The sequence below is a fragment of the Oryx dammah genome, unplaced genomic scaffold, assembly GCF_014754425.2.
Source record: "Oryx dammah isolate SB20612 unplaced genomic scaffold, SCBI_Odam_1.1 HiC_scaffold_7, whole genome shotgun sequence".
Classification (NCBI taxonomy): domain Eukaryota; kingdom Metazoa; phylum Chordata; class Mammalia; order Artiodactyla; family Bovidae; genus Oryx; species Oryx dammah.
In genome coordinates this window covers 25,957,096-25,980,593 of record NW_024070191.1, presented here as the reverse complement: position 1 = coordinate 25,980,593, position 23,498 = coordinate 25,957,096, and the positions used below count along the sequence as shown (strand labels likewise).

At 38.4% G+C, this 23,498-nt stretch overlaps 1 protein-coding gene across 3 annotated transcripts in view; it reads right to left on the bottom strand.

Annotated features, from left to right (window-relative positions):
- Window positions 1–23,498, bottom strand: part of WRN (WRN RecQ like helicase) — a 114,391-nt gene that overhangs the window by 40,674 nt on the left and 50,219 nt on the right. For all 3 annotated transcript variants that reach the window (XM_040242905.1, XM_040242906.1, XM_040242907.1), the window contains 5 exons: window positions 22,118–22,200; window positions 17,353–17,459; window positions 10,504–10,691; window positions 5,623–5,797; window positions 758–939 (listed from right to left, as the gene is read on the bottom strand). In XM_040242905.1, the coding sequence (XP_040098839.1) occupies window positions 758–939; window positions 5,623–5,797; window positions 10,504–10,691; window positions 17,353–17,459; window positions 22,118–22,200 (735 nt within the window). The remainder of the gene's footprint in view (window positions 1–757; window positions 940–5,622; window positions 5,798–10,503; window positions 10,692–17,352; window positions 17,460–22,117; window positions 22,201–23,498) is intronic.

The following is a 23,498-nucleotide window of genomic DNA, read 5'->3' as shown; positions in this document are numbered from 1 at the left end:
ATTAGATATGCACTCTCACCATTTTAATAAAATGAGCTAATAAGTCCACCACATACATGTTTCTTTTTTTTCCCTATGGGTGAAGGGATAAATTGGTAAATCCTACCACTAAAATTCTGCAAGATGAAGTTTTTCTTTCGACATCAATCTCACAGGACATAAGTGCCAACAAAACGCCTATTTAGTATTTAAGTAGTAAGGCTTTCCTGCCTCTAAACACAAAGCACAATATTTTTCCATGGCAGTCAGTCAGTCCAGAGCAACATGATCACTCACACGAGCAAGGAGAGTGGACATGCTCTCACAGAACAAATGAAACAAAAATGGTATTAGTGCCAAACCGGAATTGACAGCAGTCGTTTGGAATAAGCACCATGGCACCATGAAAAGAAGAAAACAACCAAAATAAATGGATTCTAAAGGAACTATGGCTGAAGACATATCAAAACCTGAGAACTGGAGAGAAAAAACAAATCATCAACAAATGATATTTTGAAAGTGTTCCACAAGATCTACGTTACATTCCCAGTGTAGTGCTGGTTTAGTTAAATCTTCACACTAAAAGAAGTATAGATGAAATTAGTTCATCTCCTCTGGGTGGCAACTCACCACAAATCTTAAGAACGTCTTGGGTTTTCTTTTGGTTTTAAATGCACTTACACATATTAGTTTAAATTTTGAATGTTGCCTCAAATACTTTTGAAGTTTATATGGAAAGAAAGAAATCTGTAAGGGTGAAAGCAATGAATATTTTTACCTATTTAGGTTCATGTCTGCTGGAGCCCAGAGAACGTGACAAGAACTTTGAAGTCCATCTCGGCCAGCTCTACCAATCTCCTGGTAATAGGATTCCATTTCCTTAGGAGCACCGTAATGAATGACTTGGCGAATGTCAGCTTTATTAATGCCCATTCCAAAAGCTACGGTAGCTATGACACACTGAGAATAAATAACAACATAGTTTGACAAACATTTAGCAGAATTAAAACCTTACATGTTTCCCTTTGGTAAGTACAATTAGTTCATTCATTACAGTCCCTGGCATGCTACTGAATTTAATATGAAAGTGAATTTAGAAAGATGGTAACAATAACCCTGTATGCGAGACAGCAAAAGAGACAAAGATGTATAGAACAGTCTTTTGGACTCTACGGGAGAGGGCGAGGGTGGGATGATGTGGGATAATGGCACTGAAACGTGTGAACTATCATATGTGAAACGAATCGCCAGACCAGGTTTGATGCATGATATAGGGTGCTCGGGGCTGGTGCACTGGGATGACCCAGAGGGATGGGATGGGATGGGGAGGGAGGTGGGAGGGGAGTTCAGGATGAGGAACACATGTACACCTGTGGCAGAGTCATGTCAATGTATGGCAAAAACCACTACAACATTGTAAAGAAAATAAATAAATAAATAAATAAAACTGAAAAAAAAAAAAGAAAATGAAAGTGAGTCACTCAGTCGTGTCTGACTCTTTACAACCCCATGGACTGCAGCCCACCAGGCTCCTCCATCCATGGGATTTTCTAGGCAAGAATACTGGAGTGGGTTGCCATTTCCTTCTCCAGAGGGTCTTCCTGACCCAGGGATCAAACCTGGGTCTCCTGCATTGCAGGCAGACTCTTTACGGTCTGAACCACCAGGGAATTTAATACAATTTTGACAAATCACTTACAGCTTAAGAGATTATCTGCCCAATTTACAGATTTAGGACTGGTGACCATCAGATAGGATTTGTTCCCTCTCTACAAAAAGGAGCAAATATCATGGTTCTTCTGAATGCATATAAATATAGGACACAAAAGAGACTCTTAAAATATTTATTATATTAAATGAGCCTTTGGGTTATTCTAAAGTTTTAAGACTGCATCTTAACTTTTCTAGCAGTATTCTAAGGTAGAAAGTCAGGTGTGGGGCATGCTCAGTTGTGTCCGATTCTTTGTGACCCCATGACTGTAGCCCAGCAGGCTTCTCTGTCTATAGAATTCTTCAGGCAATGATCCTGGAGCAGGTAACCATTCCCTCCTCCAGAGGAGCTTCCCAGCCCAGGGGTCGAACCCCGGGTCTCCTGCATTACAGGAGGATTCTTTACCATCTGAGCTACCAGGGAAGCCCTGGTACCTTCTACCCAAAGGTAGAAGGAAGCTGCTCATTAAAGAGATAGAATGAAATATGAATTTCTCTCTGCAAATTTAAAAGGATAAAAGTGGTATAACAGGAATGAATATACAGAGGTGAGATTTACATGACTAGGGGAAATTTTAGGGGAAAATTAGTGATAATTGTCAAAAAAAGCTAAACACATTTCTTGAAAGGTATTAATTAGAATACAAAAAAATGTACAAGTAACTCTAAATATACTACATGTCTTACATATAAAAAGCATTTATAAAGAATACATAAACATAATATTTGAGTATACTGATCTAATCAAAATTATGATATTAATATATTGGGAAAAGAGACACGATGAGAAGGGCAGAAAGGGATGTCAAAGAGCTATGTGTTCACCTTTCATAGTGGGGAATTGAGAGATAATGCCTAAATCTAACAGGCAAATAATAAGTAAACTAAGTAGTAGCAGTACAAGCAAATTATTGCAAGATACAGTGGCAAACACCAAAGGAATAAGCTAAAAAAGCTGAGAGTAGGAAAAAGCAGCAGGAAGGAATGATGGCTTATGCGTTTCATTTTAAGCACCAGAGAACGATTTAGTTTGTTAAACTATGTGTGTGTATAAGTGGTAAATATTAAAGTGCCATTTGAAACAAAAACATGTTAAGATGTACCAAGAGTAGAAAAAAAAGAAAGGAAGGAAGGACAAATAAAGGGAAGTATGAGAAATATGAGAGAAAAATAAACATAGGAATGGATATAATATTAAGAAAAAGCTTTGTGTGAATACAACTAGTCAGTTTTGCTATATTTGAGTAAAAGAGCAATCTAATAATAATTTCAATATTTATTTTTTAAATGTTATTTCTTATTCAATTTTTCCAACTTTATTGATATAACTGAATTATAACATTGTATAAGTTTACCATATATAACATGATTTGATATACATATATATTGTGACATGATCGATAACCTCAGTAAGGTTAATACCTCCATCACCTCACATGATTACTCTGTGCATATGTATGTGTGTCTGTGTGTGTTTGTATGATGAAAATTTTTAAGATCTAATTTTTTCATGATATTGTCTTTAAAAGAGATCAACCTATTCTACAGATATGATTTTCAAAATATCATTATAACCTCTCAGGTGTAAATGAAAATACTTTATCAAATAATTTACTCATAACCTCATCCCAAAAAGGAAAGGAATTCAAGCCATCTTGAAAAGGCAAATAAAATACAAAGGACATAAAATTAAAAGTCAGGATTAAAAGACTGATCACAGACTCAAAACACAAATCTACATCCAAATGTGGTTAGATTTCATCATGAAAAATAGGAAAGAAAAAAATCGTAGTCTTCCTCATGTCTCTGGGAGATGTTTCTATCTAAATAAATAATTAGTAATAATACAACAAGACAGACGAAACCACTGGTCAATTATTGACTCAAAGATCAATTGTTAAGATTTAGTAAGCAGCAGCTAATGAACTTTATCTGATAATTTTCAAGCTTCAGAGATAATAGAATAAACATACAAGCATTTAAGAATTTGGATAAAACCTCTATTCCAGGCAGCTGTTCTTGCCTTTGGAAAGAAGAGGAAGAAAGAGAACAGATGCCTTCAGGCAGATATGCACTGCAGCATGACAATGTACAGTGAGCTGCATATGCAGAGTTCTAGATATATAGGAAATGGATGATCTATTGGACAGAAAATGCAAAACGGAAGTTAAGTTCCTCTCAATTTGAGATGAGGACTATTCCAGGCATATATTGACAGGGGGTGGATATGTTGATAGTGTTGATTTAAACCTACTTACATGTTTGAATTGAAATCCTCCAAAATAATCCGTGTGACACCCACTGAACCAGGATCCTAACCATAAGAATCTCAGCTGCAGCACCTCTTGTGAACTTCATCAATACCTTTCTTCTCTCCTTCAGATCAATCCTACTTAGTGCTCCCAGTCTAATGTTTCTATAATACTATTATCTTGCTCAAAAACAGAGCAGTCTGTCACAGTGGTTTTCAAGTTCTGTTTTGCAGAATTCTGAAGATTCTAAGACAACCCCCAAGACACTGACATGGAGACAGGGACGTTCCTGAACTTGGTTCTCCATCACATCAACTTCAACAAGGCCATTTCTACTTTAATCTGCTTTACCTGTTAGATGGAATGTCATTTAAATAAAAAGTCCTACAGCTTGTCTGGAAAAAATAAGGGAACTTCACACCAACTCCAGCTTGCCTCTCTGCAAGTTTTAAGATCCTCTATAACCTGGCCAACCAACCAATTCAACTCTCTTCCTAAGTCTCCACCAGTTCCTGCCGTTTTACCTGTACTTTGTGTCCCTCCTACTCCATTCTTCCCTTTTCTCCAACCATTGCAAACTGCTCACAGTTCCTTGAACCCAGTATGCTCTCTATCAAAGTGCCTTGCACACGTCAGTCCTTTTCTATAATCAATTCCTTATCCTTCATCACTCCCTAGCTGTGCGTACCTGATGAACTTCTATTCACTTGTTCAGATTCTACTCAAACTGCTTATTCCTGGGTGTACAACTCCATTTGACAATCTACCTTAAAAGCTAGTGTTCCCTCCTCTGTGAACCTAAACACCATTCTATGTCTAGGCTGCCATTTATACTAGCCTGCAACAGTTTTCTTACCTATCTGTCTCCCATATTCTACACTGATTCTATCACAGTGACTGCTTTATGTTCATCAAAACGGTACTCAAATGTATATGCATGAATGAAACACCTGGATGTACACCTAAAATTTTTTAATATACATTGCTATTTTTCCATTTTTGTGCTCATGCTCAGTCATGTGGAACTTGACCCCATGAACTGTAGCCCACCAGGCTCCTCTGTCCATGGAATCTTCCAGGCAACAATACTGGAGTGGATTGCCATTTCCTACTCCAGGGGACCTTCCCAACCCAGGGATCGAACCCGCACCTCTTAAACCTCCTGCTTCGGCAGGGGGATTCTTTACCACTGCAATTTTAAACAAATAATATTTCAGGATTAAATTATGAAGTTCAATTCCAACTCTAACAAAATTTTTGTTTAATTTTTAATATAGTTGACTTACAATGTTTTTTTTACAATGTATTAGTTTCTGCTGTACAGTAAAGTGAATCAGGAATACATATATCCACGCTTTTTTAGATTCCATTCCCATATAGGTCATTACAGAGTACTAAATAGTTACTTGTGCTGTACCACAGGTTCCTATTAGTTCCTATTTTATATATAGTATGTATACCTGAAATTAACAAAACATTGTAAATCAACTATAAGATACACTTTAAAAATGAAAAAAAAATTTATATTAGAAAACAAAAAACATTATCCCTCCCTGGGGAGGTGGGGGCAAGGAAGTTAGGGAACACAAAGAAGATATTCAATAAACTTCATAAATAGCTATTATAGAAATATGTGTTTCCAGTACAGGGAAAAGACAGTAACGATGCTCCATCTTCACACCTGAATTTCATCTCTCATGAACCTATGATGAACTTGTTTCCTTAAGTTAATATTCAGTCCTGCATGGTATGTTCCACAGGCTAAATTCAGTTTTTTAAGTTCAGCTGTAACTTGCTCTGTTATTTTTCTGGAAGGACAATAGATGATAGTTGGACCTTCAAATTCCCAAGCAGAACTAAAGAAAAAGAAGAGCAAAAGGACAAATATATATATATATATGTTTGAGTTTTATGTGATTTAATTTCCCCTTCTTTTTAAATTTTTAATTTAATTTCATTTTTAAGTTTTAATTTACATTTTCCTTTTAGTAAAAGACTGAAAGGAGAAAGCATATAAAAAACAATGACATATTTAACAAAAATCTAAAACATTTTGGACACTCAGATGTGGAAATAAATTATGTTAAACACAAACACCACTGACTTCATTTTTTTGTTCAAATTAAAACCAGAGACAGGTTTATTTATTGATGCAGAAGCCTTGCTAAAAACCAACAAACTAATGGAAATACAATTACCATCCTTTTGAAAATGCAGAACACTAGTTTAATAATTACTCTTCATTTATACAAGAAATGTAATATTTACATAGGAGAATAAAATTTTTACATTATTCTTATCTCTCTTATGATTGTAAAATTGAGTATCTATATATTTACCAAAAAAGCAAGAACTTTCATGTAATAATAAAAGATCATTTATATAGTTCAAAGAAGCATTTATTGGTAATCTTAAGGCTATGTTATAGAAAATAACATGTTAGAAAGTCTATTTTAGAAACCTGCACTTATTAAAAGTTTAAATGATTTCATAGAATATTTAATTCCTCAATATATTCACTTACATAAATACATTTATTTATGCTGACCCAATGAATATAAAAAGAATGTACCACTTAGATTTAGAAAGTTATTTTATTTAATTTTTAATGCACATAACCTGTGACACCATTTTAATTTTAGGAATCTACTTTACAAATATACTTAAAGATCAGCCAAAAGATACATACAAATATTCATGGCAAAACTATGATAATGAAAAATTATCTAAATACTCATGATCATACACATACTATGAAAGTGAATCAAATGTTTAAAAAGTAAGTGTATAAAAACCTTTAAGAAGGACTATGGTAAAAATCATAGAAAACTTAGAAAAATAATGCAGCAATTTTACTCTAAGAGTCTTACTAAATAATCTACCCAAAGTAATTTTTGAGAGTGACCAAAGGGGCTTCCATGTCAAAATTTCATAGTAGATAACTCCATGGAGTGAAGAAAAAAATGCAAATTATCTTTTTAATGTACAAGAATCTCATTTAAAAAAAATATTTTTCAAAGAAGGGTTCTCAGGGTTCTTCCTTGGTCAGCTTGAAGGTTTCTGGGAGGTTGGCAGGACATATTATGGGCTGGCATCTCTTCCTTTCTTTTCCCCTCCCCTAGAGTTGCATTATGCAGAATTCCTTAGAGGACAACTGAGGACATTCTCTGCACACGTCAGGATGAGAAATCCCCTTGACCACAGCAAGAGGAAATTGTGGTCTCAGGGCCCAGTGTTCCTGATCGCATCTTCTCTCAAAGTGTCAACTGAAGACTGTTTGCAGCAGCTCAGCCTGGGGCCCATCTATTTGCCTACCTCACATCCCCTCTGAGATTCCTGGACCCCAGGGAATTTTTATTGGGAGGGTGCAGGGCAGAGGTCCACCTTCTGTGGCTCCTTCCAGCTGGCATTGGGCTCGTGGACCCTACCTAACTGGGGCCACAGAATTCTCATCCTGCCTTGCCGCGGAGCCCCAGGGAGACCTCTGCTGTTGGTCCAGAAGAATCTGTCTCAGGGAGTAGCTAGGATCCCTGCATCACCATCATCTTGACGTGGAACTGCTGCTACCTCAAAGAAATAAACTTAACATACCAGATGCATGGCTTTTGTCAACTGGGAAGACTCAGAGCAGGAGCTCTGATGGATCTTCCCAGCCCAGGGATCGAGCCTGCATCTCTTATGTCTCCTACATTGGCAGGTGGGTTCTTTACTACTAGCGCCACCTGGGAAGCCCAAGGTATAGAGCTATCTTTTTGTCTTTGAAGTATCTAGGCCTAATACAGCTTATTTTCTATCTGGAGGTAGCTGTCTACTTCCAGGATTTATAATGTATTCCATGTATTTAACTTGCTGCTTTGAGATCTGAGCCTTTTTTCTGGGAGACCCTATAACCTTGAGTCCCAAGGAAATTAAGAATTTCAAAAGTGTTCTGATCTGAGGCCTCCATGGAGGGGCTACCTATTAATATATCTGTATACTATAGTACAGGCCCTTCTTTTAGGCATATTTCCCGTAGTTCCTTTCCTAGGGCCTGGGCGAGCAAGTGTGGGCTCTCTCAAAACCCCTAAGGCAACACTGTCCAGGTATATTGAGTCAGTGATGCCATCCAACCATCTCATTCTCTGTTGTCCCCTTCTCCTGCCTTCAATCTTGCCCAGCATCAGGGTCTTTTCTAATGAGTTAGCTCTTCGCATCAGGTGGCCAAAGTACTGGAGCCTCAGCTTCAGCATCAGTCCTTCCAATGAGTATTAAGGATTGATTTCCTTTAGGATGGACTGGTTGGATCTCCTTGATCAGTCCAAGGGACTCTCAAGAGTCTTTGCCAACACCATAGTTCAAAAGCATCAATTCTTTGCCACTCAGCCTTCTTTATGGTCCAACTCTCATATCCATACATGACTACTGGAAAAACCATAGCTTTGACTATACAGACCTTTGATGGTAAAGTAATGTCTCTGCTTTTTAATATGCTGTCTAGGTTATTCATAGCTTTTCTTCCAAGGAGCAAGTGACTTTTGATTTCATGACTGCAGTCACCATCTGCAGTGATTTTGGAGCCCAAGAAAATAAAGTCTGACACTGTTTCCATTGTTCCCCCATTTATTTGCCATGAAGTGATGGGACCAGATGCCATGATCTTCGTCTTCTGAATGTTGAGCTTTAAGCCACCTTTTTCACTTTCCTCTTTCATTTTCATCAAGAGGCTCTTTAGTTCTTCTTCACTTTCTGCAGTAAGGGTTGTATCATCTGCATATCTGAGGTTATTGATATTTCTCCCAGAAATCTTGATTCCAGCTTGTGCTTCATCCAGTCTGGCATTTCACATGATGTACTCTGCATGTAAGTTAAATAAGCAGGGTGATAATATACAGCCTTGATGTACTCCTTTCCCAATTTGGAACCAGTCTGTTGTTTCATGTCTGGTTCTAACTGTTGCTTCCTGACCTGCATACAGATTTTTCAGAAGGCAGGTCAGGTGGTCTGGTATTCCTATCTCTTGAAGAATTTTCCACAGTTTGTTGTGATCCACATAGTCAAAAGCTTTGGCGTACTCTTTAAAGCAGAAGTACATGTTTTGCTGGAACTCTCCTGCTTTTTCTATGATCCAACAGATGCTGGCAATTTGATCTCTGCTTTCTCTGCCTTTTCTAAATCCAGTTTGAATATCTCGAAGTTCTCCGTACACATTTAGTTGAAGCTTCGCTTGGAGAATTTTGAGCATTTCTTTGCTACCATGTGAGATGATAAGACCAAACACTGTTCAAACTGGCAAGTGTGATTCTAGTGAAGTAACAGGTGTGAGGCTTTTCACTGACACCTGTCACTATGCAGCTTTTAGAGAAAAAAGGTCCAGAGTAAGAAGTCAGGCCAGAGTATCACGCTTCTGTATCAATTAAAAAATCGATCTTCTTTCTGCCACATCAGAGATGACCCGGGGCTCCTTGATGGAGATAGACATTTCAGGGTGGGTGTGGGGGAAGCTGCCGGGACACCTCAGGAGCCCAGCATGGTCATCTCAGAAGCAGGAGTCCCTCTTCCTCTTTAGGACCAAGAGTAGTCCCATCTCCAATCATCAGTCTGTCTACAGACTAGGCATGGCCTGGGAGGCTCCTTCCAGCATTCATGGGCCCAGTGGTCAGTTGACTTGCCTTCGAAGCATTCCCCCTCTGGTCTTACCTCTGGACTGATGTTGGCACCTGCTGTCCCCTCTCGGTGGCCCTGAAGTTGCAAAGCGTGTCTGATAGCAACTGTTATCAGCTGAGCTTGTTCTTTCCTTATCCTCAGCTTGATTTTTTTACCCCAAAAGCCACCTCTAGCAGGTGGGGCATCAGTGTTTGTGCCCTGATTGTAACATTTGAAGTTTCGTCTAATGTCATAGGGGCGAACTGAATGATAAAAGGTAGTCCCAGTAGGGACTGACCCTCAGGAGTGGAGGTGTCTATGTTAGTAAACATTCTAAAAGCCTCCACAAGTTGTCCCCAAAAGAGGGCTGGATTTTCTTCTTTCTCTTGGGTCACTTCCTTGACCCTTTCATAGCTGACTGGTTTTCTAATACACTGCTGAATCATGTGGTTCCTGGCCCTCATGCCCACCAGGAAATTATCATCCCAAGCAGGATTCTGCATCCCCACTGTATCATAAACACTAGGTTGGGCCCCAGCAAGCTGCTCAGTGTGCCCCAAGGCTGCCGTCCAAACCCTCTGCTTCTCCTCGCAGGTAGTGAGTATTAGTTGGACGTCCTTCCAGGCTAAATCAAGTTAGGGCCTAAAATCGTTCAGTAAACCTACTAGGGTTTTCAGAAAACTGGCCCAGTCTTTGTTTGCACTCTGCTGAATCAGTTAAAGAGAAGGGCATGCCCACTCTGACCGTGTTTTGCCATATGCCACTTTCCTGGGAAGACACATTCTCCCTGATCCTGGGTGACTGGAAGTCCCACCTATGAGATACCTCAGTGGCGAGATTAGCTTTTTCATCCTGGGGTCACTTCAGTTCAGTTCAGTCGCTCAGTCATGTCTGACTCTTTGTGACCCCACGGATGGCAGCATTCCAGGCCTTGACTCACCTTGACTTACAGATGAGAAACTGCTTCAGATCCTCCAGGATGCTTCCTGTTTTTCGTCCAACTTCTAAATACAAGTTTGGTCGATCAAAACCAGTACAGGTTATCTGAGGATCCTTCAGTTTTAAGCAACGTACAATGTCTTCTCGAATTGAAGAACCTGCCGTAGCAGTCACTGCAACAATTGGAACCTGAAATAAGTAAAAGCGATTTTTAACAAAGGAGAGAGGTCGTTAATTCCCAACATTTCTACTGCCTTCTTAGAAAGACAGTGGAAGACAATTACAGGAAGAATAGAGAACAGTGATAAAAATGAAACTTTAAAATTATTCTTTCAAAGAAGAAGAAAAACACTTTCTTCTTACTTGTTTCTCAGCCTTCTAAGAAATCATTCAAACACAAAACTCATAAGATTTATAAATGCAATTCCTATCTTAAGTTAAATCCACTTATTAGCTATCTACCTCTCCATTTATTATTTATACATTTATAACAGTGCTGGAACAAATGAGAGGTAAGTTATGTCTTATCTTTGATAATCTATAATTCACAAATTATAAACCCTGCACTCACTGAAAATTTAGCCACACAAAGCCCAACTATGGCTCTTTTTTTACTCCTATACTAAATACATTGGTAAATGGCTTTTCCGATCTAAAATAACAGCTCTCAATTACCTGGATAACCTCTCAACAGTTTTAAATGGTTAATTGTGGCATACAATATAAAAGAAAAATGCAGAAAATAAGACATCTAGTATTAACTGATTCCTTGAGCAACCAAGTCATGTTCTATTTTTAGTACAGTAGACTTCTAGATTTAATTTTTTGATCACTATTATCATCGGGAGTATTAATCAACTATGCAATCATCTCATAATCAGAAAAATTGTTCCTATATAATTAGCTGCTTGATATCCAAAATTACAACTTTCTGAATACATTTTGGCTTATTATAAAATATGGTAAATAATATGCTCATAACACAGCTCTTCAGATGCAATACATTTGCCCTGCAAATCAGTTGAAGCAATTACTGTACATAAGTGAAAATTTAAGTGCAATTTGTAAAAAATCAAATACAGAATTTAAAAAAGATACAATTTATTAAAAACTGTAAACTATTTTTATAATCAATATAGCTACTGAATTGAAAACTATCTCAAAGTTCATGCAAAGAAAAATCAATTAAGTCTGGGAGCAGTTTTTTAATAGAAAAAGAATGATACCAAAATCAATGTGACCAGTTAACTGACATTTTGATATTCTCTATCCTTAAATTCTGTGAAATTATTAAAAAACACCCCAATCAACTTAATTGATTTTTGGCTTACAATCAGACTGTTCTTTGAATTTAGAGAGCATCTGCCTAATAACATATAGGATAGGACATGAACATTCTCACCTTACCACAATGAAGCATTTCCATCAATTTAACTGCTACTCAAACAATTTATAAATGGACTAAAAAAATGCTTGATATTTAACTGCATATACAGATAAAATTAGAGATACAAAGGGAACATTTCATGGAAAGATGGGCACAATAAAGGAAAGAAATGGTATGGATCTAACAGAAGCAGAAGATATTAAGAAGAGGTGGCAAGAATACACAGAACTGTACAAAAAAGATCTTCACAACCCAGATCATCACGATGGTGTGATTCACCTAGAGCCAGACATCCTGGAATGTGAAGTCAAGTGGGCCTTAGAAAGTATCACTACAAACAGAGCTGGTGGAGGTGATGGAATTCCAGTTGAGCTATTTCAAATCCTGAAAGATGATGCTGTGAAAGTGCTGCACTCAATATGCCAACAAATTTGGAAAACTCAGCAGTGGCCACAGGACTGGAAAAGGTCAGTTTTCATTCCAATCCCAAAGAAAGGCAATGCCAAAGAATGCTCAAACTACCGCACAATTGCACTCATCTCACACACTAGTAAAGTAATGCTTAAAATTCTCCAAGCCAGGCTTCAGCAATACGTGAACCGTGAACTTCCAGATGTTCAAGCTGGTTTTAGAAAAGGCAGAGGAACCAGAGATCAAATTGCCAACATCTACTGGATCATCGAAAAAGCAAGAGAGTTCCAGAAAAACATCTACTTCTGCTTTATTGACTATGCCAAAGCCTTTGACTGTGTGGATCACAAGAAACTGTAGAAAATTCTTCAAGAGATGGGAATACCAGACCACCTAACCTGCCTCTTGAGAAACCCATATGCAGGTCAGGAAGCAACAGTTAGAACTAGACATGGAACAACAGACTGTTTCCAAATAGGAAAAGGAGTACATCAAGGGTGTATATTGTGACCCTGCTTATTTAACTTATATGCAGAATACATCATGAGAAACGCTGGGCTGGAGGAAGCACAAGCTGGAATCAAGATTGCCAGGAGAAATATCAGTAACCTCAGAGATGCAGAAGACACCACCCTTATGGCAGAAAGTAACTAAAGAGCCTCTTGATGAAAGTCAAAGAGGAGAGTGAAAAAGGTGGCTTAAAGCTCAACATTCAAAAAACGAAGATCATGGCATCTGGCCCCATCACTTCATGGGAAATAGATGGGGAACCAGTGGAAACAGTGGCTGACTTTATTTTTTTGGGCTCCAAAATCACTGCAGATGGTGATTGCAGCCATGAAATTAAAAGATGCTTACTCCTTGGAAGAAAAGTTATGACTGATCTAGAAAGCATATTAAAAAGCAGAGATGTTACTTTGCCAGCAAAGGTCCATCAGGTCAAGGCTATGGTTTTTCCAGTAGTCATGTATGGATGTGAGAGTTGGACTATGAAGAAAGCTGAGCACCAAAGAATTGATGCTTTCAAACTGTGGTGTTGGAGAAGACTCTTGAGAGTCCCTTGGACTGCAAGGAGATCCAACCAGTCCATTCTGAAGGAGATCAGCCCTGGGTGTTCTTTGGAAGGAATGATGCTAAAGCTGAAACTCCAGTACTTTGGCCACCTCATGCAAAGAGTTGACTCACTGGGAAAGACTCTGATGCTGGGAGGGATTGGGGGCAGGAGGAGAAGGGGACGACAGAGGATGAGATGGCTGGATGGCATCACTGACTTGATGGCCGTGAGTCTGAGTGAACTCCGGGAGTTGGTGATGGACAGGGAGTCCTGGCGTGCTGTGATTCATGGGGTCGCAAAGAATCGGACACAACTGAGCGACTGAACTGAACTGAACATATAAAGACAGATGTTTTCAGGATGGCTACTATAAGAAAAGAGGGTCTCGTTTGTTTCTATGCAGTATCATGTAAGAGTAGAAAAGCAACGCCTTTGTGAAAAAAAGGAAATAAGCATGAACCTGACACATTTTGAAGAAGTCAGTAGAAAAATCAGGCAAAATAGCAGCACAGTAGTATAAAACTCTGGCTTAGAAACAGCGGCCTCAGTTCAAAGCCAGCTTTCGCCACTAATGAGATGTGAGATTTTGAGCTGCTTATTTTAGATATATTGGCTGCACTGTACAACGATCGAACCCATGCCCCCCGAAGTGGAAGTGCAGAGTCTTAACCACTGAATTGCCTGGGAATTCCCATGAGCTATTTACTTCACATTCTAAACTTTGGTTTCCTCATCTATAACACGGCTACAATAACAGCAACAACCTCAGAAAGTCACTGTGAAGAGCGAATGGGATAAAAGCTCTGCTATGCCGAATATAACGGCACAGTACACAGAAAGCACGTGAGAAGCGTCAGCTATTACTGATATTATTAAGGCAACATCTGAAAAGAATTCTATACAAGAACTCCAGAGACACGGCCACTTCTCTCAGATTTGCCATTCACTTTGGGAAGAGCGAACTTCTCTCGGCCTCTGTTTTTTCATCAAAATATGAGATGGAGAGGGCTACTGGATGTTAACCTCTCTTCTAACTTAAAAATTCCCACTTTGCCACGAGGAACTCCTTATTCTAGTGACCAGCTAACAGAGAAAATCACTATAAATGATTCATTCCTTTGCCGATATCCTAGAAAGTCACAGTTAAGAATGTTGCTTCTGTAACTTAGAAAACACAGTAAAATAATGGAATGCATTAAATTTAAAGGAACAATGTTTACTTTCACTTCAGAAATGAACAGAATATTTTTGCTTAGAAAGCCTGGTGCTTTATGATATTTAAAAGACGTAAACTAGGGTAAAGCTTAGAAATAACACTCAGGTTGGCTAGGAGAACAGTGTGTTCATACATCCTGGTTTACTAGGAAGCTCTCAGTTTATCTGGTCATCACAGCATGGTTCTTTTTTTTTAATTGGAGGCTAATTACTTTACAACATTGTAGTGGTTTTTGCCATACATTGACATGAATCAGCCATGTGTGTACATGTGTCCACCATCCTGAACCTCCCTCCCCATCCCATCCCTCTGGGTCATCCCAGTGCACCAGCTTTGAGTGCCCTGTTTCAAGCATCAAACTTGGACTAGTGATCTACTTCACATATGGTAATATACATGTTTCAATGCTATTCTCTCAAATCATCTCACCTTTGCCTTCTCCCATAGAGTCCAAAGTCTGTTCTTTATATTACAGCATAGTTCTTAATAGTTTCAACCTTTTAATTTTTAAAAGCAAACTGGTATGGTTGATAAATTACCTTGTCACTCAGTTTTATCAAGTGCACAACTCATGAAACTTGTTCATTAAATTGGCAAATCTTGGTTTCTTTGGTAATAAATACAAAGTTTTGGTGAAAAAAGCAATAAAATGTAAATTAATATTGTGACTATAAATCTAGGAATGCCTTAGACATATACTTCAATGGTGCTACCACTACAAATTCCAAGAACTGTTACCATTCCATTTGCCTCTGAATTTGGATGGTGCTGCTCCTGCTGCTGCTGCTGCTAAGTTGCTTCAGTCGTGTCTGACTCTGTGCGACCCTATAGACGGCAGCCCACCAGGCTGCACTGTCCCTGGGATTCTCCAGGCAAGAACACTGGAGTGGGTTGCCATTTCCTTCTCCAACGCATGAAAGTGAAAAGTGAAAGTGAGGTCGCTCAGTCGTGTCCAACTCTTAGCAACCGCGTGGACTGCAGCCTTCCAGGCTCCTCGTCCATGGGAGTTTCCAGGCATGAGTACTGGAGTGGGGTGGCACTGCCTTCTCCATTGGGTGGTGCAGTTAATCTATATACTCCATAATATGCTTCATTCATTCATTCACTCACTTACTCCAAATAGTTACTGTCTACAATGTGCTGATCTTTGTAAAAGGGCTGGGAGGAATGTAATGGAAAGATCCAAAATGTCTCATTTCTTACAGTTCCTCTTACTCGAATTTTATAGAACTTTAAGGATGATGTAAAGCTTTCCAGGGCTTCCCTGGTGGCTCAGCAGTAAAGAATCCACCTGTACTGCAGGAGACACAGGTTTGATCCTTGTGTAGGGAAGATCCCCTGGAGAAAGAAATGGCTACCCACTTCAGTATTCTTGCCTGGAAAATTCCATGGACAGAGGAGCCTGGTGGGCTACAGTTCATGGGGTCGCAAAGAATCACACACAGCTGAGCAAATCAACAACAACAACAAAGCTTTCAACAACAAATTTGTTCTTTGGAGACTCATTTTGTCAGATTCTCTCCAAATGGGAATAAGTCAGTGATTTTTTTTGCTATTTTTGAACTTATTAAAATAGTTCAGTGTGAAGCACTGGTGACAGTCAGCTGTAACTGCGATTAGAAGGAAAAAATCACTGAGAACAGTGAGGAAAATGAGAGCCCTACAGCCACCAGGGGGCATTTCTCACCACTAGCTAACAAAGAGATTTCATGAAAACACCAGGGAAAAAGTTTTCTCAGCCACTGCCTGTCGAACATCCTGGGCTCAGTGAATCATCCCAAGAAATGAAAAGAATCCAATGGCGTCCACAGCCTGACACAATAAAAGACTAATTCAATATCGAGAAGCATTTCCAAACTGCATAAAACACTTAAAACTCCTCTAACACAATCCCTCTAGAATCAAAGGGCCAGGAAAGGATTACAGACAGCAATCTTCCTAATTTCCAAAAGCTTACTTTAAACCATTCTACATTAATGAAAAGCAGTCCTCAAGGAACCTGAGCCTACTGGATTTCACCATATCAATCTTCTTTTTCTATTAGTATTACGGGGACTATTAACACGACTAATCTTTCTATATTATTCATACTGTTCCACGCACTTCATTTGGTACTACTGCTTCTTCCACTTTTATGGGTAATTCTGAATCTAAACTCCTTTACTGGACTCTGTGCTACTTCAGGGCAGAAACGGTTTTAAACTTCTTTCAAGTCATTTACTCTGGAAGCCCATATAGTATCCCACTGTGCAGCACTGCCCAGCTCTAGCACTCACTGTCTGTGCGGTAAAGTTACTTCTCAGGGTCTCAGCTTTCTCATCAGAATTCACTTATTCATTTACCCAATTATTTATGGAAAACTCACTATGTGACAGGCACTGTTGTAGATTTTATCAACTAAACCAGCAAAAATCCCTCCTCACAAAGAATATTCTGGTAGGAACCCATAGGCAATAGACAAAATATATTAAAGTACGTTAACACTACTAAGTGTCATTTAAAAAACAGCAAAGGAATATGAGAAATGCTGAGAGTTGTGGGAAGGGGGTTAATTTGAAAATCTGACTACAGTGGACAGGAGGCCTAAATGAAAAAGTACTCTTTCAGCAAAGACTTGAGAGAAGTAAAAGATACACCACGTTGTAAAAAAATCTTTCCCCTGCTTAAAAATCAACGATTTGCCCTTTCATAAAAACATTTTCAGATTTTTGGCCATTCCCCAATCCTGGACCCTCCCTTGCTAAGCAAGTCATTTCAAGACATTGTACTTGGCAAAGCTTACCTGTGGGAGTACTGCCTTTAGGGAACGCAAAGCCCTGAATGAACTTCTAAAATCATGTCCCCACTCAGAAATACAGTGAGCCTCATCCACAGCAATAAGTGTGATACCTATCAAAAAAGAAAAATATGTAAATGGAGAAGATAAAGCTCAAAAAAGTAACAAACTCATCTAAAGTTTTACCACCAATTTCACTTTGAATATGTAAATATAACAGAAAGGAGAAAAATAATTCTAAGTATTGAGTCATATAAAAATATAAGCATAAATAATAGCAGATAACACCAAAAACTGGGCTTCCCAGGTGGTGCCAGTGGTAAAGAACAAATAGACCAATGCAAGAGACCTAAGAAACGGAGGTTTGATCCCTGGGTCAGGAAGATCCCCTTCAGGAGGAAATGGCAACACACCCCAGTATTCTTGTCTGGAGAATCCCATGGTCAAAGGGGCCTCGAGGGCTACAGTCCATGGGGTCACGAAGAGTCAGACACGACTGAAGTAACTTAGCATGTACACCAAAAATTATTACTGAGAATAAGCAAAGGGAGATATATGGATAAAAGGCAGACGGATAAAAGAAAGAAATATTTAATATCTATTTTTCAAATAATATATTTATTCAATTTTGGTTTTCATCATTATTTCTCAGAGAAATTAATTACTACTATTCTGTCCTCAAAGCTATCACTCGTCTGCAATGACAATACCTTAAAAAGAAGAGCTGTTCTAATTCTCATTCATAATACTTTTAATTTTATCTCATGGATTAGCTATCCAAAGAGAAAAAGTCAGCATATTTCTACTGAGATTACATTCATCACTGTCTATGAATGATCACTACAGAATTCCTCTGAAATGCCAGTTCTAAAAGACAGGATGACATCCACAGTTTCTAATATAAAAAGGGAAGGGAAGAATTATATCTCATTTTGTACAAAGTAGGTAAGAAGGAAGGCAAACTGTTCCTTCTTCACCTAGCAACCCCTTTGCTCAGCCCCCACCCTCACCCCTACACTGAATCAGAATCAATAATGTATAGTAATGTCTCTCAGAAAAGGGCTTTACTATATAACCATCCATGAAAATGTCCTCAGATATTGCAAAGTAATGACAGCAGAGCTTTTGCCCTTGATTACCAAATTAATATTTAAGAAAAAAAATAATTTTTCCCTTCAGTGGGGATGATCACAACTTAATGTTTATCTGCATATTTATGTTTTGCCACTGTGTGTTAGCTGCTCAGTTGTGTCCAACTCTTTGCAACCCCATGGACTGTAGCTCACCAGGCTCCTCTGTCCATGGAATTCTCCAGGCAAGAATACTGGAGTGAATTGTGATTCCCTCCTCCAGGGGATCTTCCTGGCCCAGGGGAAGTTTTGCCACTGGGGCCTATTTAAAAACATAAGTCAGACTACCTAGATCCATAACTTGGCTTACCATTTATATTACTTTAAGCATGTTACTTAAGCTTTCAAGTGTCAGCTTCTCATAAGTATAAGGTAGATAATAAAAGTAGCTAACATTTTTTTAGTTACTCTGAAGACTAAGATCATTCACATAAAATGCTAAGATAGGGGCTGGCATTAAAAGACTGCTCAATTTTAAAATATATATATTATTATTATAGTTATTGTGCTAGTCACTCAGTCATGTCCAACTCTCTGCAAACCCATGGACTGTAGCCCACCAGGTTTCTCTGTCCATGGGGTTCTTCAGACAAGAACACTGGAGTGCGTTGTCATGTTCTTCTCCAGGGGATCTTCCCGACCCAGGAATCAAACCTGTGTCTCTTCTGTCTCCTGCATTGGCAGGCAAGTTCTTTAACACTAGCGCCAGCTGGGGAAATGCATACTATGTTCCAGACACTTTCCTAGGAATAATATAGTAAAATGCAATTCATGATCTTGAGGAGCTCACATTTCTAAAGGAAGAGACAGAGAAACATGCATATAACTGCAATTCATTGAGATTACCGATTACAACAGAGTTGGAGAAGAAAAAGAAGGAAAGAAAAAAAGAAAACCCTGCTAAATCTGACAAATCCAGGTTGATTCACATCAAAATTCTATTAACTGATGAGTGGGAAAAATTCAACATTACCACTATACTTATTTGGCTTTAGAAGCTATATGACCCAGATTTTAAATTAAATAGGTTAAAACAAAGAATGACAGCTCCTTCATTTTAAAACCCTCCTTAAAATCACAGGTTTGATTAACTAGCTTTTGCACTTCCCCGGTGGCTCAGTGGTAAAGAATCCACCCGCAATGGAGGAGACGTGGAAGATTTGGGTTCGCTGCCTGGGTCAGGAAGATCCCCTGGAGGAGGAAATGGCAACTCACTCCAGTATTCTTGCCTGTGAAATCCCATGGACAGATTAGTCTGGTAGGCAGGGATAGGAAAAGACTCAGACAGAACTGAGCAACTAAAACAACAACTACTATTTTTTAATGGAGTTAAACTTTGTCCCTCACAACCAGCTGATGCAAGCTTCTGCCAACTTTCCCATTAAATGTGCGAGTCCAGGTGTCTGCCCAGGTCCAGGATATATTTCATTTTGGCACACCAGTCATTAAAGCCTTATTCCCAAATTTACAAGACAATTACAGGTACGTTTGCCGTTAAGGTATCTCTATATAAAATTCTGCTTGCTGCTTTTGTTAAAAAACCCACACTACTTAAATAATAACATTTCATAAAAATCATAAATCAGAATAGCTAAATGTCAAAACTACTGTACAAATGAAATTCTGAGTATATTCACTGCTGTAAGCATTGTAAAATTAAAGTTAAATAAAAATACTTCAGAGAATTTATCCTATTTTGTTCAACATTGACAGCCACCCAAAAAGAGCATTTTCATCCATCTTATGCAGATACTCAGCTCTAATAATTGCAGTGTTGATAATTTATTCCTTTACAAAAAATTAAAATAGAGAATCAGAACAACCTATCAAGAGGCTCTAAGTAAATATTGGATTAAATCCTTCACAGAAACAAAGCAAATGTTAAAATGGAACAAAACATATCCAGACCACTAGGTACATAGACCCTAACTTTTGCAATAAAACCATGGAGTTTATATACCTAGAGTTGTTGATTTTAATCTGAATTGAAATAGTCACAAGAACTTTATACAACCTAATAGGATACACACTAAATTTGTTTTAAAGGCAAAAATATAACACGCCAATAAGGGAGTTTAACAGCTGATGGTTGCCCTTTTTGATAATATATTTAATCAAATGCTAATTTCTGTCCTCATTCTTTTGTTGATACTTAACACATATTAAAGGAGAAGGCAATGACACCCCACTCCAGTACTCTTGCCTGGAGAATCCCATGGACGGAGGAGCCTGGTGGGCTGCAGTCCATGGGGTCGCTGAGGGTAGGACATGACTGAGCGACTTCACTTTCACTTTTCACTTTCATGCATTGGAGAAGGAAATGGCAACTCACTCCAGTGTTCTTGCCTGGAGAATCCCAGGGACTGGGGAGCCTGGTGGGCTGCCATCTATGGGGTCACATAGAGTCGGAGACGACTGAAGTGACTTAGCAGCAGCAGCAGCAACACATATTAAAAGATAAATACTTGTTTTCATTATATTATGAGAATAACTGTTAAATGCTTTCCCAGAGTTATCTGCAAATAACCATTAAATGAGACACCACAATGTTTAAAAAAACTTTATGTGCTAGGAATTATCTTAACAAATAAATATAAAGTGCGATCATATTACATTAGAAAGCAAAGACTGTCTCATTTAACTTAATGTTTGAAACATGAACAACTGCAATAGAATCTGTGATTGTAGCTCTTAGATAGCTGAGCTTGACCATCAAGAAGGGAAAAAACAAGTCAAAATGTTTTTAGCACACACATCAAAGACAATACCAGCTTTTGACTAATTTTTTATTTACATTTTCTAAGAAATAGGCTATGACATATTATGTAATTTTTAAAATTAATCGTACTCACTGACAACAAATAGTCAAAGGTACTGTGGTCTCCAACCTGAAAATCACACATCAGAATCACCAGTGAAAAGACTACAGCTGCCACAACCTCACAGCAGGTGCATTAAATCACAATTTTCAAGGTTGGAGGATCTGAAATTTTCTAAAGTTGATTCTAATGAACAATAAGAGGAGAGAACCACTACATTGATTAAGATTCAGAATACCGAAAAAAGGAAATTATAATATCATAGAATCCAAGATTCAACATTTATTCAATAACATATTTAAATGCCTACTATGTGCCAGCAACATACTGCTACTGCTAGTGTCAAGTCGCATCAGTCGTGCCTGACTCTGTGCGACCCCATAGATGGCAGCCTACCAGGCTCCTCTGTCCCTGGGATTCTCCAGGCAAGAACACTGGAGTGGGTTGCCATTTCCTTCTCCAATGCATGAGAATGAAAAGTGAAAGTGAAGTTGCTCAGTTGTGTCTGACTCTTCGTGACCCCATGGACTGCAGCCCACCAGGCTCCTCCGTCCATGGGATTTTCCAGGCAAGAGTACTGGAGTAGGATGCCATTTAAGGAAATATAAATAAATAAGAAGAGCATTTTCCCCTAAAAAATTTATAGTCCAGTAGAAGAAAAGAGGTATACAAACAGGCAATTATAATCCAGGAGCTTAATTTCTAGGGCAAAAGGAATTGTGGGACAGGACAGGAGAGGCCGAGATTTCCTGGATCCATCCACAAGTTTAAAGAATATCTCACTTTAACAAGTACTTATAAAGATTCTATCATCCCACTTACCAATATTAGCCTCAAGCTGCTGAAGCAGGTTCAAGTTACCTGAACAGAATTCTGGAGTTAGGTATACAATCCGGTATTTGCCTCTGTAAAACAAAGAAATAGGAAATGTAAAAACAATCACCCAATGAATATAACTGAAAACCATAACACAGTATAATTTTTTAAAATAATGCATTACACCACTTAATAAAAACAAAATGCATATTATATGTGTGGACATATGCACATATATTTGTTCTCTGATTTCATTTCAATTCATCAAAACAAACATGGCAACACCAGTCAGAAAGTACTCAGTATAAGGTGCCATTAGAAGCAGGTTCTGATTTCCAGCAGTCTAGCCCCCACATCACAGCGCCTGAGTTAACTGATCAAGCCTACAGTAAAGCTTCTATACGTTAGCAATCCACCTACATGCCACCTTCCTTGGAGAATGACAACCCCATTACCCTACACAATTGATCCCATCTCCACAATTAAACCCGCAGCACCCACGTTCCTCCTGTATATTCTGCTCTATTGCCCACATCTTCTTGGGCCAGTGATGAAAAGCATACTAAGGTCAAGTTAGTCAGTCTCCGTCCTAGAATTTGGGGGTCTAACCAAGTAACAACCAGTCAGTCTCCAAGCAGCAAGATCTGTAACATGTAAATGAAAAATACCTGCAATCTATTTTGTGACTAGAAAAGCACAGAATGCTTCTGAGAGAAAGCAAGAGGAAGACACACAGAGAATTTAGATTAAAAAAAAAATGCCCTATTGTATTTTCAATACTGATTCCAGTCTCTTCCTGAGGGCTGGCTAATTTCTTTTCATAGGAACCCACAAGCCATTCCTGTATCCTTACTATAAAATTTCATATTTGTTTAAACTAATTTGACTTATTTCTATTCTGTGCAGACTGAATCCTAATTAAGACAATGTTTGCAATGAAGGTTAGGGCTAGGGCAAAATAGGTACAGAGTCTCTTTTCCATTCTACCAAATGAAGACGTAAATCAAATTAAATAAAATGAAATAATATTCTTTATGAAACCACTTCAAAATATTTAATCTACTGTGTGCTAGGCATGGTGCTTTCACTAAGAATGGGTAGAAAACAACTAAGAAAAAAAGTTATGCTTTTCATATCATTAAAAATTAACTCAGTAGTCTAATTAACACAGGGAACTGTATAACTAGTTCTGATGCCAGAACCATCTCTGTTTGAATCTCAGTTCTACTTCTTACAAGCTAAGTAATCTTAGGCAAGTATTTAACTTCAATGTGCATCAGTTCTTCAGGGTAAAACAGTGATAAGAACTATAAAGATAGGTGACTCTTTAGATATCTAGATTCAAAGTAAACCTAATCAAATCCCAATTGGCACTTTAGTTAAAAAG